We start from the raw sequence: 15,116 nt of genomic DNA on the forward strand, positions 1-15,116 counted from the left end.
AAAAATGCATCAGGGTTAAAAAAAAAAAAAAAGCAAGTTCAAGCAATTTGCACCTGCCATTCAAAGCTAAAAACGCCTCCTCAGAGTAAGAAAGGATTCAGCAAGCATTTACTGAACACCTACCATGTGTCAAGCTGTCTTGGCACACTTCCTTATAAATACAATGCGATGTTTCTTCAAGTGCATTCATCCACTGGTTGACAAAACTCAAGTGAATAACTATCCTCAAACACTTTATGAAAGTAGAAATGTGAAGAGTGCAAATATCAAATAAGTGTGTGCACATACACGGGTGTGTGTGTGTGTGTGTGTGTGTGTGTACCAGAGACGTATAAGGATACAATGAGCACAAAGTTTTCTTCATATGTGTCAGGATACAGATTTTATCTATCTTAAAGAAAACCCTCCTCTAATGTCTACTAGCAATTAAATTGAGAGGATTTTTATATAATGTCGGTGGGATCTCTAAAAATTACCAAAACGGTGCAAACATTAGGAATTTGACTTACTCCCAGGGCCATGTGTTAATTAAGCAGTCTCTGTGAAAAGTAACTGTAATTTACGAAGGGTGTTGTGGGCTGGTCTAACAAAGACCTGTTTTTTTTTTTTGTTTTTGCTTTTTAGGGCCGCACCCACGGCATATGGAAGTTCCCAGGCTGGGGGACGAATTGGAGCTGCAGCTGCCAGCCTAAACCACAGCCACGGCAATACAGGATCTGAGCCACATTGGCAACCTACACCACCGCTCACGGCAATGCCAGATCCTTAACCCACTGAGCGAGACCAGGGATTGAACCCACATCCTCATGGATACTAGTCAGGTTCATTACCACTGAGCCACAGTGGGAACTCCAAGGCCCTTATTAACTACAATAGCTCATACCAGAGTAAAAAGCTAGGGATCTTTTGTGCATTTTGTACATCTGCCTTTCTCAGTTCTATGATAAAAGCAAATATGCATTTACTGGAGTTATACAAGATGTAATTGCTGGGAAAACTGCAAGAAGGGTTCATGGAACCTTCCTGCACAGCTTTTTTTTTTGGGGGGGGGAGCAACTTTCTATGACCCTATCATTATTTCAAAACAAAAGGTGTTCTTTGGTAAAGTCATGAAACTACTAACACCATTCTCTGGGGATAGAAAATAAGTAGATTCATTTTAAAACCAAAGGTTCCACTTACACAAATCTTACCACTGTACATAATTTCTGCATGTGATCTGATGTAATATACTGTACGATCAGAGTGCAAACAGCCTGAGCAGCCTGTCAGAACACTGAGAGGTGGCATTTCTCTCAGTTTCAGGGGATTATTTCAATTTAGGAAGCCACGGGGACATTATAATCACACCTGCTTTCCTATGAAGCCTTTTATGACTACCACTGTCCATCCATCTCAGGGAACTGGCTGCTCTCACCTTTGTACCCCACTGTTCCTCAGTCGCCCGGTTAGCAGCGCACTGGGGGTCCTTTCCGACCTGCTGATTTGTGCACCCCTTTTCTGCAATGTAAGCTGCCTGAAGACAGGCACCCTATCTGAGCTGTCTTTGTATAGCTCCAGGGCCTTGAACAGTTTCTCAGTACCTACAGGGGCTAAATAAAGGTTGAATTAATGAAGAATAGAAGAAAAGAAGGAAAAAAGGATGGCTGGATGAATGGATATGGACAGAGGAAGAGATAGACAGATGGGCCCTCGTCTTAACCACACACAGGAAAACTAGAAAAGCCGTGAAGTTCTTTCGCAAGCATCCATCCTTGTTAGGAGACCAGGGACCTCAAAAATCTCTCAACAAAGGAGAGATCCTGTGATAACTACACAGGGCTGCTGAAACTACTGTGCTCTCCTAGTCCTGAAATGGCAGGGTTTTAATTGATTGAGTGTTGAGTCTCCATAAGGAAACAGCCCCTTCCGAGCATGTGACGGAAGGCTAAGTGACCAGGGAGACCATTTCACTCAGCCTCCTAACCTCCTGCCCCAGGAATCCTAGCACCATGTGTATTTGGCTGAGGGATCAAGCAGGGTCGAATTCCATATTATTGACTTGGAGTTAAGAGGAGACAGTTTATTTCAACAGCTCCAAAAATACAAGACGTGTTACTTCTCCAAGCTCCAGCTCTGAGAGCACACCTAACATGGAAGGATACCAAGAGGTCAAGGTTCTCCCAAAGACCTCCCCAGATCTCCTCTTCTGAATCCTTGGAAGAATCCCAAAGTAACTTCCAGACGCAGAGTCACTGTTTCAGGGAGCACAGTACCAGCTGATGTGCAAGCAGCCTCAACATACTACCTGGCTATGTCCCAAGAGTCAATCATGACTAACAAGGAAAGTGACACTTTACAGAGGGTCTTCTATGGGTGAGGTGGTTTATATACATTATTGCTATTGGAACTCATAACACGCTTACCAATGGAAATAATGGTATAATGACAGGCTTTGGTCCTCCCTCCAAGAGTGCCCATCCAATCCGCAATACCCCCGAGAGAGAGTACTGTTATTATCGGACCCAGTTGCCAGGCATGATACTATTCCAGTGTATAAAAGGAGACGTCAGGGCAGTTAGAATTCTAATGTGCAATTTGGAAGCTATAGTGACTCCCTCTTCCATGGGGTCAAGGACACTTTCTGTCCTCCTGGCCACACTCACAGGCTGGACCATGTTAGCAGAGACTCTCCTTGCCCCAAATGAGAGACGGCAGCAAGAGCTTCCAGATGCTTCATTTGCTCCAAAATCACCTCCTGTTCTTCCTACCATAGACCCCAGGATGGAATGAGCTTCAGGGGTGGAGGGTCCCAGACATTAGAAGTAGAGGGAAAACGTGTAGTTGAAGCCACCGACCCAACCGGCCAGCGCCACGGAAACGCCAAATGAAGGAGGTCGCCTGAGTGCGACTCCAGAAATGGCTTCACTTCCAAACTGCCAATCTGCCCACTCATGCTACTGGTTCAACAAGAGACATGACGAACTTGAAAATACGGCTCAAGGTGGCTTTCTCCGAATGGAAAAGAAAGCTGTTGAAGAATTATTTTGACAGGACTGAGCTGTCCCCTTCTTGTTAGAAAGGAACGTCTGCAGCCCCGGGTGGTGCCAAACCACTGTGACCCAGTCGAGCCTCTATGACACTCACACCCATGACCTTGGCTCAAGACGGCACAAGAGATACACAGACGCCCACGTAGGAAGTCGGGTTAGCGACTGGGAGAACAAAGCTTCCCGGTCCTGACCTTTTGCTCCGTGAGCTGGAAAGGGCAGCAGAGAAGCTGGAGGGAGGAGAGCTTCAGGCCCTGGAGAGAGAAAGACCTGGAGTTCGTTCTCACCACCGTGGAAGGACATGCACACTCCCCCAGGGTGGGGCTGGGCCCTTGGCTGCCTTGGCAAACTTTCAAGGGAGTTGGCACATACTCGTCCTGAACATCGCCCATCGCCCTTCTCACCACCAGCAATTTGGATGTGTGTGTGTGTGTGTGTGTGTGTGTGCGCGCGCGCACGTGCCATTTTCTCCAACTTCCTCAAAACATGCTGAGATATATTAACAATCTCACTTGGTTCATTGTAAAAATAACTACAACTTGAAGTGGGTGACACTTTAGAAGCATACAGAGGCACAGCAATACGGGCCATCCCTGCGGGGAGTGTTACGGTGGCATGAAGACTAACAGTCACCTATCCATAGGGTGCGTTTGTGCACAAGTAAAAGCATGCACATCACACCCTGACAGCGATAGACCTACTAAACCATGGTGAGTTAAGGCCGCATAACCAAGAAAATACTCGGGAGCTTCTGTCACAGCCTCTCGGAACAGCAGGAAGGTGGGAGCAGCACACGTGGGTGCCCCTCCCCACCCCCGCCTTGCGTGGTGGGAGGACTTCCTTACTTGACTTGGAGAGCTGCTCGTCCTGGGAAATGCCGAGGTCATCTGACTCCCCTGAAAGCTCCTTGATGAAGTTGGAAGGAAACATTCCAGTCTTTCCATTGAGCACACCTTCCCACCATCCTTCTTCTACCTGCGCGGATTAGAACAGAGAACAGAGACGGGGTTTGGGTTAGACTTGGCGCTTCCCAGTTTTCTCTCCCATCTGTACAGTGCAGAGTACAAAGCCCACACAGGGAGAGCTGCGGGACCCAAAGCTTACAAGCTGGCAGGGAATAAGAAAGCAGACCCCACAGAGTCTCGAGATTCAGACTCAGGAAGTGGGGTCTGACCTGGGGGCCATAAACGCAAAATGAAAAGAATTAACACTTCATTTCCGCTAACTTCCAACTGAAATCTGGTGTTTCCTTTGATTAGTAATATAGGTAACATACCACAGTAATAGAAGGACCTGTGACCTGACACCAACCAAATTGTGTTTGCCCATCACATCATTGCTACTGTGAAGTGGTGCTAGCTATCACATCTGTTGGGAGATCTTGTAATTTAATGTATTAATAAGGAATCATTTACACTTCATAATAAAGAAATACACAGAGATTAGTAAAACGAAATTTGCTTTTAAGATAGCTTGATGGCTACTTTAAAATCAATGGTTACCTTTGTCATCTTATACGTTTATTTTATCCATATAAAGCCATTATTTAAAAACTGAGAATCGCTTTCCCAGATTACCCAAACTAACTAGACAGCCTAGCGAAAACACTTAAGAACGTGTGGAGTAAAAACTCAATCAGAAGGTAGAAGGACTCCCTGCAGGTTTCTGGAAGCTTCTAGATTACCTGAGAAGAACTGATATGGGATGAAGGGAGGGACAGAGGGGGCAGCCAGACATAGTCATCTGGGTGCAGGAGTGAAGGCTGGATCTGGGGGAGGGGTGATAATGACCAAGGCAGGTGTGTATTTCAGGCTTTGTGAGGTATAAGCTGGTCTTCAGCAAGCAATCAGTTGAGATGAGTGAGGTAAGAGTTAAAAAAAAAAAAAAAGTCATCCCAAGATTTTGCGATGGAGCCACTGGCAGAGCAGCAGAAGTCAGAACAGTGAACTGGCTTCTTGGAGGAAAATAATAGGGCATTTTGAGAACAAGGAAGTATTCAGTTAGCCGTATGGTGTGGCATAATAGAAAGAGACCTAGAACCTTTGCACTTTTTTTTACCATGTGCATGTATTACCTACTCAAATCAATATAATTTTAAAGCTTAAATAATTAAAATCAAAAAGAAAAATCAGAGTCATAAGCCCAGTTCAACTCCTATCCTAAAACTTAGCAGTTGTGTGACTCTTCAAATTTCCTAAAAACTGAACCCTGGTCTTCCTCCTCTCTGTACAATGGGATAATTAATACACTGATGATTACATATAATTAGTAATCAGCGTTAGAAATAGATGTATCATGACTCTGCATTAGGGCCTGGAGACAAAGGACTGTACAGGACACGTCCATCTCCCAAGGTAGAAAGGGAAAGTGGTTTAAAGACATTGGAGGGTGGGCATGACCAAAATCTTAGCAATGCGAGGGAAGCAGCCAAGAAAACAACCACGACTTAGCACAAACCAAATGTGTTACACAAAACTGAGCTTGCTGAGATAGGGATGCTAAAGGCTTGAAGAAAAAAGGAATCAAAGCTAAAGCTGGCCTTCAAGAGCAGAAATGACAGATTTAAGTAGAGGAGGGTGGGTGTGAGAGACATTGCAGGGAATGCTGATAGATTGGCGGAACAGAAACAGCCCGAATGGTGGTTAGAGCATGTATTAGAGAGCTCATGGGATACAGGCTCATTGAATGGCCATTATATCTGCATGATCGAAGAATCTTCGGGAAAGAATCCAGACAAGGCACCCATGCAGGACTGTCCCTATTCAATAGCAAATCGAGGCATTTAACAGCATTTCCGCTGAAATCATTCAACGTTTCTATGCCAACTCAACTGATATGTATTATTCTTTCAAGGAGCTTTTTATAGGATTAGAATGGTTAGGAAGCTTCGCCATAAGCTGAATATAAATAGTCACAGGATTTGTAGCATGGGGTCCTTTGTGCTTGTCCTGAATAAGGAACCACAGAATGACCTTCTTTCTCCCAGAAATCACTGGGCAGGAAGGAAAGACCAAGGGCGCAGACCACAAATGAGCAGTCCCTGGCGTAATCCCCGACAGCACAGGACAGCAGGGCCAATTCCATTTGATTCCGGTTGACAGTATCTAAAATGTTCCTGTTCCCAGTAATAAGTGGCTCCGGCCTGCGTTCCCTGAAGGAAGGGCTCCTGATGTGTGGGATCAGCAGGCTGCTTGCTGGGAAAACAGGGGTGTCTTCACCTTGTCACACCCCCAGATGCCCGCATCACTGTCACAGCACAGTCTGAGAGGAGTGGCCCACAGGGAAATAGCAGACGTCTGTCATCAGCCTTGCAGTGCGCAGAGGAGCAGACAATCAAACCACTGCTCATCGCCTGGAGGGTACACTTCCCATTACAGGCACCACAGAGGGGGCGGGAGTCTGTCCCCATAGCGGAGAGAGCTGTTCGCTACTGTTTCTTCCCAAAGACTGCTGCTTTGGTGGCAAGATTCAGGCTGGAGATATGAGAAAAATGATCCTCACCCTCACACTATTCTCCCCAGAGATATTCTAGTTCAACTTCCTGCATAAAGATAAAGACATGAAGGCCCATAGCGACTACGTTCATTCATGGATGGATAAATGGATGCACGGATGGATGCACAGATGGATGAATGGATGGATAGATGAATGGATGAATGAAGGCATGGCAGGAAAATCAATTGGGGGATACCCTCCATGGGGGCCTATGAAGCCCTGATTCCCCCGCAAAAGGAACTTTCCTTCCTGGGAGGATCAGAAGGGACCAGGATACCCTGATTCCCTGCTCACTGTTCTGAACTAGGTATCAACGCAGCCGGGTCTACGTGCCTCTCTCAATTCCACCGATATTTAATGAGCACCTATTCTGCACTGTCTGAGGACCTCAGGACAGATTCACTGGTGAACAAAATATATAAAGAACCCATTCTTGAGGGAGTTTCTGCTATGGCACCATGGGTTAAGGACCCAGTGATGTCTCTGTGGCAGCACAAGTTCGATCACTGGCCCAGCATTGCCACAGCTGTGGCATAGGTCAAATTCAGTCCCTGGCCCGGGAACTTCCATATGCCACAGGTGCATCCAAAAAAGACCCCATTCTTGAGGAGCTTCTGAAACAAGAGTGAAACATACAGAGCCTGTACATCCCCTGCGTAGCAATCAAGTTGCTTACAGTATGGATAGACCTAGAAATTATCATACTAAGTGAAAAAAGTCAGACAGAGGAAGAAAAATATCATATGAGATCATTAATGTGTGGAATCTAATAAAAATGATAAAAAGAACTGATTCTTAAAACAGAAAGAGACTCAAAGATTTCAAAACCAAACTTGTAGTTACCAAAGGGGAAACATTAACATATATACACTATTATATACAAAAGCAATAAATAACAAGGACCTACTATATAGCACAGGGAAATCTACACGACACTCTGTAACAACCTACATGGGAAAAGAATGTGAAAAGGAATGGATATATGTATATGTATAACTGATTCACTTTGCTGTACACCTGAAACCAACACAACACTGTAAATCAACTATACTCTAATACAATTTAAAACATAAAAGTTGTATCCAAAAAAAGAAGTCAGGTTGCTTATGTTGGTGTGTTTATATTTGATGAGAGAAAGAAAAGTGTTCCTTTGTAATACAGTGAGGATTGTGGACGTTACCAGGGGCTTATGATCTCCGCCCCAAGGAAAGTTTTAAAACGGGACAGACAGCCACCTTCCCCCCACCCATACACACTCATCAACAGACCTCTGGCTCTCGGCTGAGAACAAGCCCCCTGTGTCCCCTCCATGACTAACTTGGCCAGCTCAAAAGCTCATGGCGATGTCCCAGGAGATAACCCCATCTCCAGCCCAGACTCAGGAGCAGGGCAGCTTTACATGGTAAAGTTTAAGAAAGGAAGATGCAGTACAAGCACTGAAAGCGTGTGTCTGGGTGCCCTGCAATTCCCAACTCTTCACAATCACCAGCATCTAAGTGGGTTCAGGTCTCAAGGAGGTAGTTTCTACCCTTCGCCCGGTTGCAAGCTGGAGAAGCAGCTGGGTGAATTCCAACATCTCTACCTCCTACATTTGTAAGGCACCAAAGAGGATGGCTGTGAATAAGCAAGATGACTGTGCTGTCTCGGGTACCTAGCTATTCAGAGTATAGGCACACCTACTTTATTGCACTTTGCTCTATGGCACCTCCCAGATGCTGCATGTTTTACAGATTGAAGATCTGTGGCAACCGTGCATTGTGCACGTCTATCGACACCATTTTTCCAACAGCAATTGCTCACTTTGTGTCTCCGTGTGACCTTTTGGAAATTCTCAAGTATTTCAAAATTTTCATTATTATTATATTTGTTACAGTGATCTGCAATTGGTGATCGTTGATGTTATTATTATGACTCGAAAGCTCAGACGAAGGGGAGCATGTGTTCAGTAATTGAGTATTTTTAAAATGAAGATATGTACGTTTCTTCGACATAACGCTACTGCACAGTAAAAAGACTACAGGAAAGTGTAAACGTAACTTTTATGTGCCCTGGGAAACCCAGAGATTCATGTGACTGACTTTATCGTGATCTTTATTTCAGCTTATCAAGTTCAGGTTTGGAACTCGATCCGCAATATGTTGGAGATACGCACAGAGTTCTGACCTATCACTGTTGAAGTTTCACCTGTTGCCTCTACCAAGATGGAGAATAATGGATTCACCAATTCTAAAGTCTACTTTAGGATACCAGCAGCGAGACAGAAAAATCCACTGCAAGGGTTGCTATGGTTTTTTACATCCGATTACCCTTTGTTACCTAAACCTTAGTCCCAAGCACACTGGAGAGGCAGGTATGAGGGAAGCACAGGGGAGGGAGAGGCACGCAGGCAAATGGGGTCAGTTTCCTTGTTTCAAGAGCTGTTTTATCCTTCTTTCCAGAAAGAAAAATGGACAAATCAAGTTCTAAGGAAATGCCTCAACATTCCTAAACACTTCCTCACGATTTACTCAGACTTGGTAGGTTATATGTTAGTGGGAATGTATCCATTTCTTTTCGGGTAGCTGATTTGCCGGCATGTAGCTGTTCATGAGAGTCTCTTATGATCACCTGTATTTCTGTGGTATCAGCTGTAAACTCTCTTCTTTCATTTAGGATTTGAGTTCTCATTTTTTTTTTCTGGGTGAGTCTAGCTAAAGAGTTGTCTATTTTATCTACCTTTCCAAAAAGACTGGCTCTCTGTTGCATCAGTTTCACTGATCTTTTCTATTGTCTTTTTAGGCTTCATGTATTTCTGCTGATCTTTATTATTTCCTTCCTTCTACTGACTTCGGGCTTAGTTTATGCTTCTTCTAGTTTCTTGGAGGCATTATGCTAAGTTAAATAAGCCACACAAAGAAAGATGAAGACGGTATGATCTCACTTATCGATGGAGCCTTAAAAAAAAAAAACAAAAAAAAACTCCTAGATAGAGACTCACAGATAAGGAGAGAGATTGGTAGGGAAGGTGAGCAAAATGGGTGAAGGGGGTCAAAAGGTACAAATTTCTAACCATAAAATAAATAAATCTTGGGAATGTAACGTAGAGCATACTGACTATAGCTAACAATACTGTATTACATATTTGAAAGTGGCTAGGAGAGTAGATTTTAAATGCCTTCACCACAAGAAAAAAAGACTGTAACTGTACGTGGTGATGGATGTTAAGTGAACTCACCGTAGTAATCACTGCGCAATTTATACATCTATCAAATCATTTTGTTATACACCTAAAACTAATACAATATTGTATGTCGATTACCTCTCAATTTTAAAAATTTATTCAGAAATAATGAAATGAGAATTTCAATACCAGCCCTTCCTCCCCACCCCCCCATAAGAGGTAGGGGAAAATAGTTTGAAAACGTTTTTAAACTAGAAACATATTTAGATTTTTAAGTTATTTTTATTGAGATACAATTCCTTTGAATGTACAGATCTTAATGGTACAAGGTGAACAGTTCTGACAAATGCACAGACTCGAGAAACCCACACATCTATCAACACACAGAGCATGTCCATCGCTCCAGAAAATTCCCTTGTATGCCTCCCAATCTACCTCCAAGCAACCACTAATCTGATTTCTATCACCTGTGATTAGTTTTGCCCTTTCTAGAACCTCATGTAAATGTGCTAAGACATAGTTTTACCTTTTGATTATCGCTGAAAAAAAATACAAATTTTTTTGGAAAACATCTTTTTCTATGAGTAAAATCAGTGGGGAAAATATTTCTCAGGGAAGCACTTCCTGAAGGCATAAGCACCTGCATCATTTTCCACTCTTGTTGCTTTAAATAGCCATCCCTGTTGATTTGGGGACATGGAAATCTGGTTGTGCCAAATATAAACACGTGTTTTCTAGGTTCTAAATGCCTGAGCCAATATTTCCCCCAAATTCCTATACCTCACTGTCTGATTACCTCTTGGGGGCAGGGCCAGAAACACTGCATACACATAGGAAGTTGATTTTTGGAACCTCCCCTTGTTCTGAGAAAAGCCTATTCCACGAGAGGGGTCCCATTAAAGAGAAATCTGTAGGGTAATTCAAAGGGAAATGACTTCGGAAAATATATGTGATTTCTATTTAACATTTAAACAAACTCTGTTCAATGAGACAGAGCAACAGCTATGATTTTGCTGACAGCAGAAAGGGATTCTGGAAGGGTCCTTATAGACATCCTTCAGCAGCACTGGAAAGTCTTGTCCTTCACAATAGTTACAGGCTAATCCACAGGTCCCTAGATTCCTAAACGACTCTAGGCTAAGCCCTTACTATCATTCCAACTTGAAAGATGAGCAAATAATAAATCGAGCCAGAAGGAGATAACCTTTCTGATGAATCAAGATCCTGAAGCTCTCTCTTGTTGCTATTCGTAGATGAGCAAAGAGTCTATGGGGATGTGTCAACCTGAGAACAACCATATGTAAGGAAACTTTGAATGGAGTATTCCTTTACCAAGTTCAATGTGGGCAGCACTGCAACTTTTCCCTCCAGTCCATTGGAGTGCACCTGCCAGCGCCTGCTTCCTGGACTCCGCACCTGCTCCCAAAGCTTCCCAGCTCCTCCCCAGCTTCAGAGAAAAGCTGTACTAACATCCTGTCCTTCTTCCTCGAGACCAGCCCAGAGCCTTACACAATACAACCTGTGCTTGCTTCATTAATCCAAATACTTCTCACCTTCCGAATGTCCAGTTGAAATGTCACCTAATCTAGGAAGCGTCTGCTTCCATCTCACTGAGTGAGTACCTTTGTTTCCAGTTCCTCTCTCATTTGTCAATACCATTATTTGCCACTCTCATAATAGCTCAGGTTATTGGTTACCTTCTTAGTTGAGTATATCTTACCCTCCCTGTATATACTAAGCATGTTTCAAAGCAGAGTTTTATCCAGGAAATCTTTGGATCTCTATAAACAGTTTCTTTCACTGAGTAAGTGCTCAAATATTTGATAAATCCCACAGCTATGCCAATCTACTATAAATGCATTTAGGGAGTTCCCATCATGGCTCAGTGGTTAACGAACCCGACTAGTATCCATGAGGATGCAGGTTCAATCCCTGGCCTCGCTCAGTGGGGTAAGGATCTGGCATTGCTGTGGGCTGTGGTGTGTAGGTCACAGGCACAGCTCGAATCCCTCGTTGCTATGGCCGTGGTGTAGGCTGGCAGATGCAGCTCGGATTCGACCCCTAGCCTGGGAACTTACATATGCCATGAGCATGGCCCTAAAAAGACAAAAAGACAAAAATAAATAAATACATTTAAACTTGCAAAGATATTACTTTCATATCGTTGTACCCTGTTTTGTATGCTTGTAAACATGGCTTCCCTCTCCTTAATATGAAAGCCATACCACCCCTGTGCATTAGGACATCAGAGGTGCACACTCCAAAGTTATTTGAAGAAATAATTGTAGAGCAGCTTGGACTCTTTAGAAGATCAAATTCTGACGAACAAAATCTTACATTAATGTTACTATTTTTTGAAAAGGGATACAAAGCCTTCTAAAGCAAAGGATGCCTTAACGGGTAAGAATTTAGGCAGGCTTTGATCACCTGTTAATGAATCAGCTTTTAAATGAACTTGACTTCTCATGGGCAGGCATGAAACAAAAAGCAGCTTTTGTTCACATGTAAGGCCTCAGAACTCTTACATCAAAAACGGAATGAGGATAAATTGTCCAGCCACAGCCACAGAGGTTGTCTGACTGAGTCAAGGTTTTGAGGAATTTTAAGGGCCTCTGTAACTTGAGCTAAACAGCCAGATCTCCTTTCATGGGTAGAAGAAATAAGACGCCCAAGTTTCTGGGAAATGCAAGTTACCATCTTTGCAAATGACAAGGCCTCGCTAAGCTTTAAGTTAGAAAGTGAAGCCTTCAGTCTCTAGGCAGCCTGGCGGGGGGCCGCTGCGAAGTACCTCAAAAACTAACCACAAAGAACAAGGAACAGCCAGGATCTGTGAACATCCCTGGGGCCACCTCTTGCAGAGACTGGATGAGCTCAAGGTCACCCAACACAAGAAGAAATGCAGCTCCCTTCCCAGGCTCTAGATTGTTAGACAGAAAAACAAAGGGGTTTCAAAGTACTTTGCAAAAACAACAACCACACAAAACCCAAACGAAAAGGCAAGCCAGGTTCAAAACTCCAGAGGCCCCCAAAGGCCATTTCTCCTAGTAACCTTGTCTACACGCCATTTCCGTTCTTCCAGTTAGAACCTGGCCTGCATTTATCAGTCTTCCCACTTTGGACAAAAAAATGTCCCAAGTGCGTACTTACAATGATTTCTTTAAAAATACCTGCCAAGGAGTCATCCTGCTAGCTTTCCTTTCGAATTGGAAGCCCAGTCCCATTAAGTTCCTGATGCCTTTTTTTTTCCTCACAGCAGACCCCCGCTCCCCAGCCAGGAGGCGGAAGTGTGGCACTTTCTCGAGCAACCTTCACTTTGCCAACGTCACTCATCAGATGGAGACAGCCCTTCACTCTCCATTCCTCCTCCAAGCCATGCTGCACAGGCCCAGCCAAGCTGAGCGCTGGAGGCTGGTAACTTCTGCCAGAAGAGCTGCTCACCCTATCAAGAGCCATGTCAGCCCAAACCTGCTTCAGCCCATTGCTCTCAGTGCTAGCAGACAATTTGGTTAAATGCCATAAAATATCTAAATTTGAAGGGAAAAAGCTAGTGGTGAGAAGGTGATAATAATTTAAAGGTTTTTTTTTTTTTTTTTTTTTTTTTTTTTTGGTCTTTGTCTTTTTAGGGCCGCACCCTCAGCACATGGAGGTTCCCAGGCTAGAGGTCCAGTCTGAGCTACAGCTGCTGGCCTACGCCACAGCCACAGCAATGCCAGATCAGAGCCGTGTCTGCAATCTCCACCACAGCTCACGACCACACCAGATCCTTAACCCACTGAGCGAGGCCAGGGATCGAACCCGCAACCTCATGGTTCCCGGTCGGATTCATTTCCACTGCACCACAATGGGAACATAAAACAACAACAACAGTAAAAACAGTGCCAAATTAGGTACAGACAACTAAAAGAGACTGGGAAGTGAAGGAGTGTAGAACAGAAGAATTATTAACTCCAATCGCTTCATTTGTGCTGTTATCAATCCACTTTAAAGAAACCAGTGGGAATCGTAAAGGGTGCATTACAAAAGCAGAGAGGATAGAACTCAAACCAGCAAACCCACAGTTAAGGAGAAATGCCTTGGTCCTGCGAGGCTGTGTTGAAAAATGGAAAAGAATACATTTTTATATTTAAATAAATTAATTAAATTAAAATAAAAGGGAGTTCCTGTTGTGGCTCAGTGGAAATGAATCTGACCAGCCTCCATAAGGCTGTAGGTTCAATCCCTGGCCTCGCTCAGTAGGTTAAGGATCCGGTGTTGCCGTGAGCTGTGGTGTAGGTCGAAGACGTGGCTCGGATCCCATGCTGCTGTGGCTGTGGTGTAGGCTGGCAGGTGTAGCTCCGATTCGATCCCTAGCCTGGGAACTTCCATATGCCATGGGTATGGCCCTAAAAAGACAAAAATAAAATAAAATATATTTGAAGCTAAAATTATGTGCTAGGATGTACACATATCATTTTTTTAGGATTCTCAACTTGATTCAACTGTTTCAAAAAAATCAGTTCATACATTCAAAATCCTCCTAGGAACTATCTGTTGGAGGGTAGAGGCAGTAGAGCCATTTGTGTGTGTTTAGCTTTGTAATACTGGAGAATCAATCTACTAATCAATCAAAAATATATCATATATATGTAAATACATATATATATACACACACACATGAACATATACGTTATATTTTTATTCACCAATAGATTGATTCTACAGTGTTGCAAAGCTATCACTATGATCTTATCTCAACCTGCCCCTATGTTTTCAGGGCTTTAGTTTATTTAGGATTTTTGTTTCTTTTATTTTCAGTCTTCAGTGAAATTAGACAATAGGAGTTCCCGTCGTGGCGCAGTGGTTAACGAATCCGACTAGGAACCATGAGGTTGCGGGTTCGGTCCCTGGCCTCGCTCAGTGGGTTAAGGACCCGGCGTTGCCGTGAGCTGTGGTGTAGGTTGCAGACGCGGCTCGGATCCCGCGTTGCTGTGGCTGTGGCGTAGGCTGGCGGCTACAGCTCCGATTCGACACCTGGCCTGGGAACCTCCATATGCCACGGGAGCGGCCCAAGAAATAGCAAAAAGACAAAAAAAAAAAAAAAAAAAAAAAAAAAAAAGAAATTAGACAATCGCTACTTACTGGCATTTCTATAATGTCCATTAGAAGAGAAAAGGGCAGATTTTATTTATATTATCCAGTGACAAAGGCCACGATCTGTAACATTACAAGCAAACTGCAACAGCAGGGAAATTAATTTTTGATGATATAATCTTAAAAATATGGGTTAAAAAGTAAACCTTTACACGTTGCTTTACAGAAATAGCACAGGCTACACAATTATGTTTCCTCTTTCCTACTTGAAGCCAGCCCAGAATGAAGCCTAGCACTGAAGTGCCGAGATGGAAAGGAGGCTGCTACCATAGGCGGTGGCCAAGCTCTTCCTCCAGGCAAAA

The 15,116-nt window shown here is 43.7% G+C and overlaps 1 protein-coding gene across 12 annotated transcripts in view; it reads right to left on the reverse strand.

Annotated features, from left to right (window-relative positions):
• SH3KBP1 (SH3 domain containing kinase binding protein 1) overlaps positions 1–15,116 on the reverse strand; it is a 342,082-nt gene that overhangs the window by 155,579 nt on the left and 171,387 nt on the right. For 6 of the 12 annotated variants that reach the window (XM_005673482.3, XM_013985981.2, XM_013985982.2 and 3 more), the window contains 2 exons: positions 3,875–4,004; positions 3,224–3,283 (listed from right to left, as the gene is read on the reverse strand). In XM_005673482.3, the coding sequence (XP_005673539.1) occupies positions 3,224–3,283; positions 3,875–4,004 (190 nt within the window). The remainder of the gene's footprint in view (positions 1–3,223; positions 3,284–3,874; positions 4,005–15,116) is intronic. The other 6 variants (XM_021080257.1, XM_013985983.2, XM_021080259.1 and 3 more) reach the window with 1 other exon arrangement.

Source organism: Sus scrofa, chromosome X (assembly GCF_000003025.6).
Source record: "Sus scrofa isolate TJ Tabasco breed Duroc chromosome X, Sscrofa11.1, whole genome shotgun sequence".
Classification (NCBI taxonomy): Eukaryota; Metazoa; Chordata; class Mammalia; order Artiodactyla; family Suidae; genus Sus; species Sus scrofa.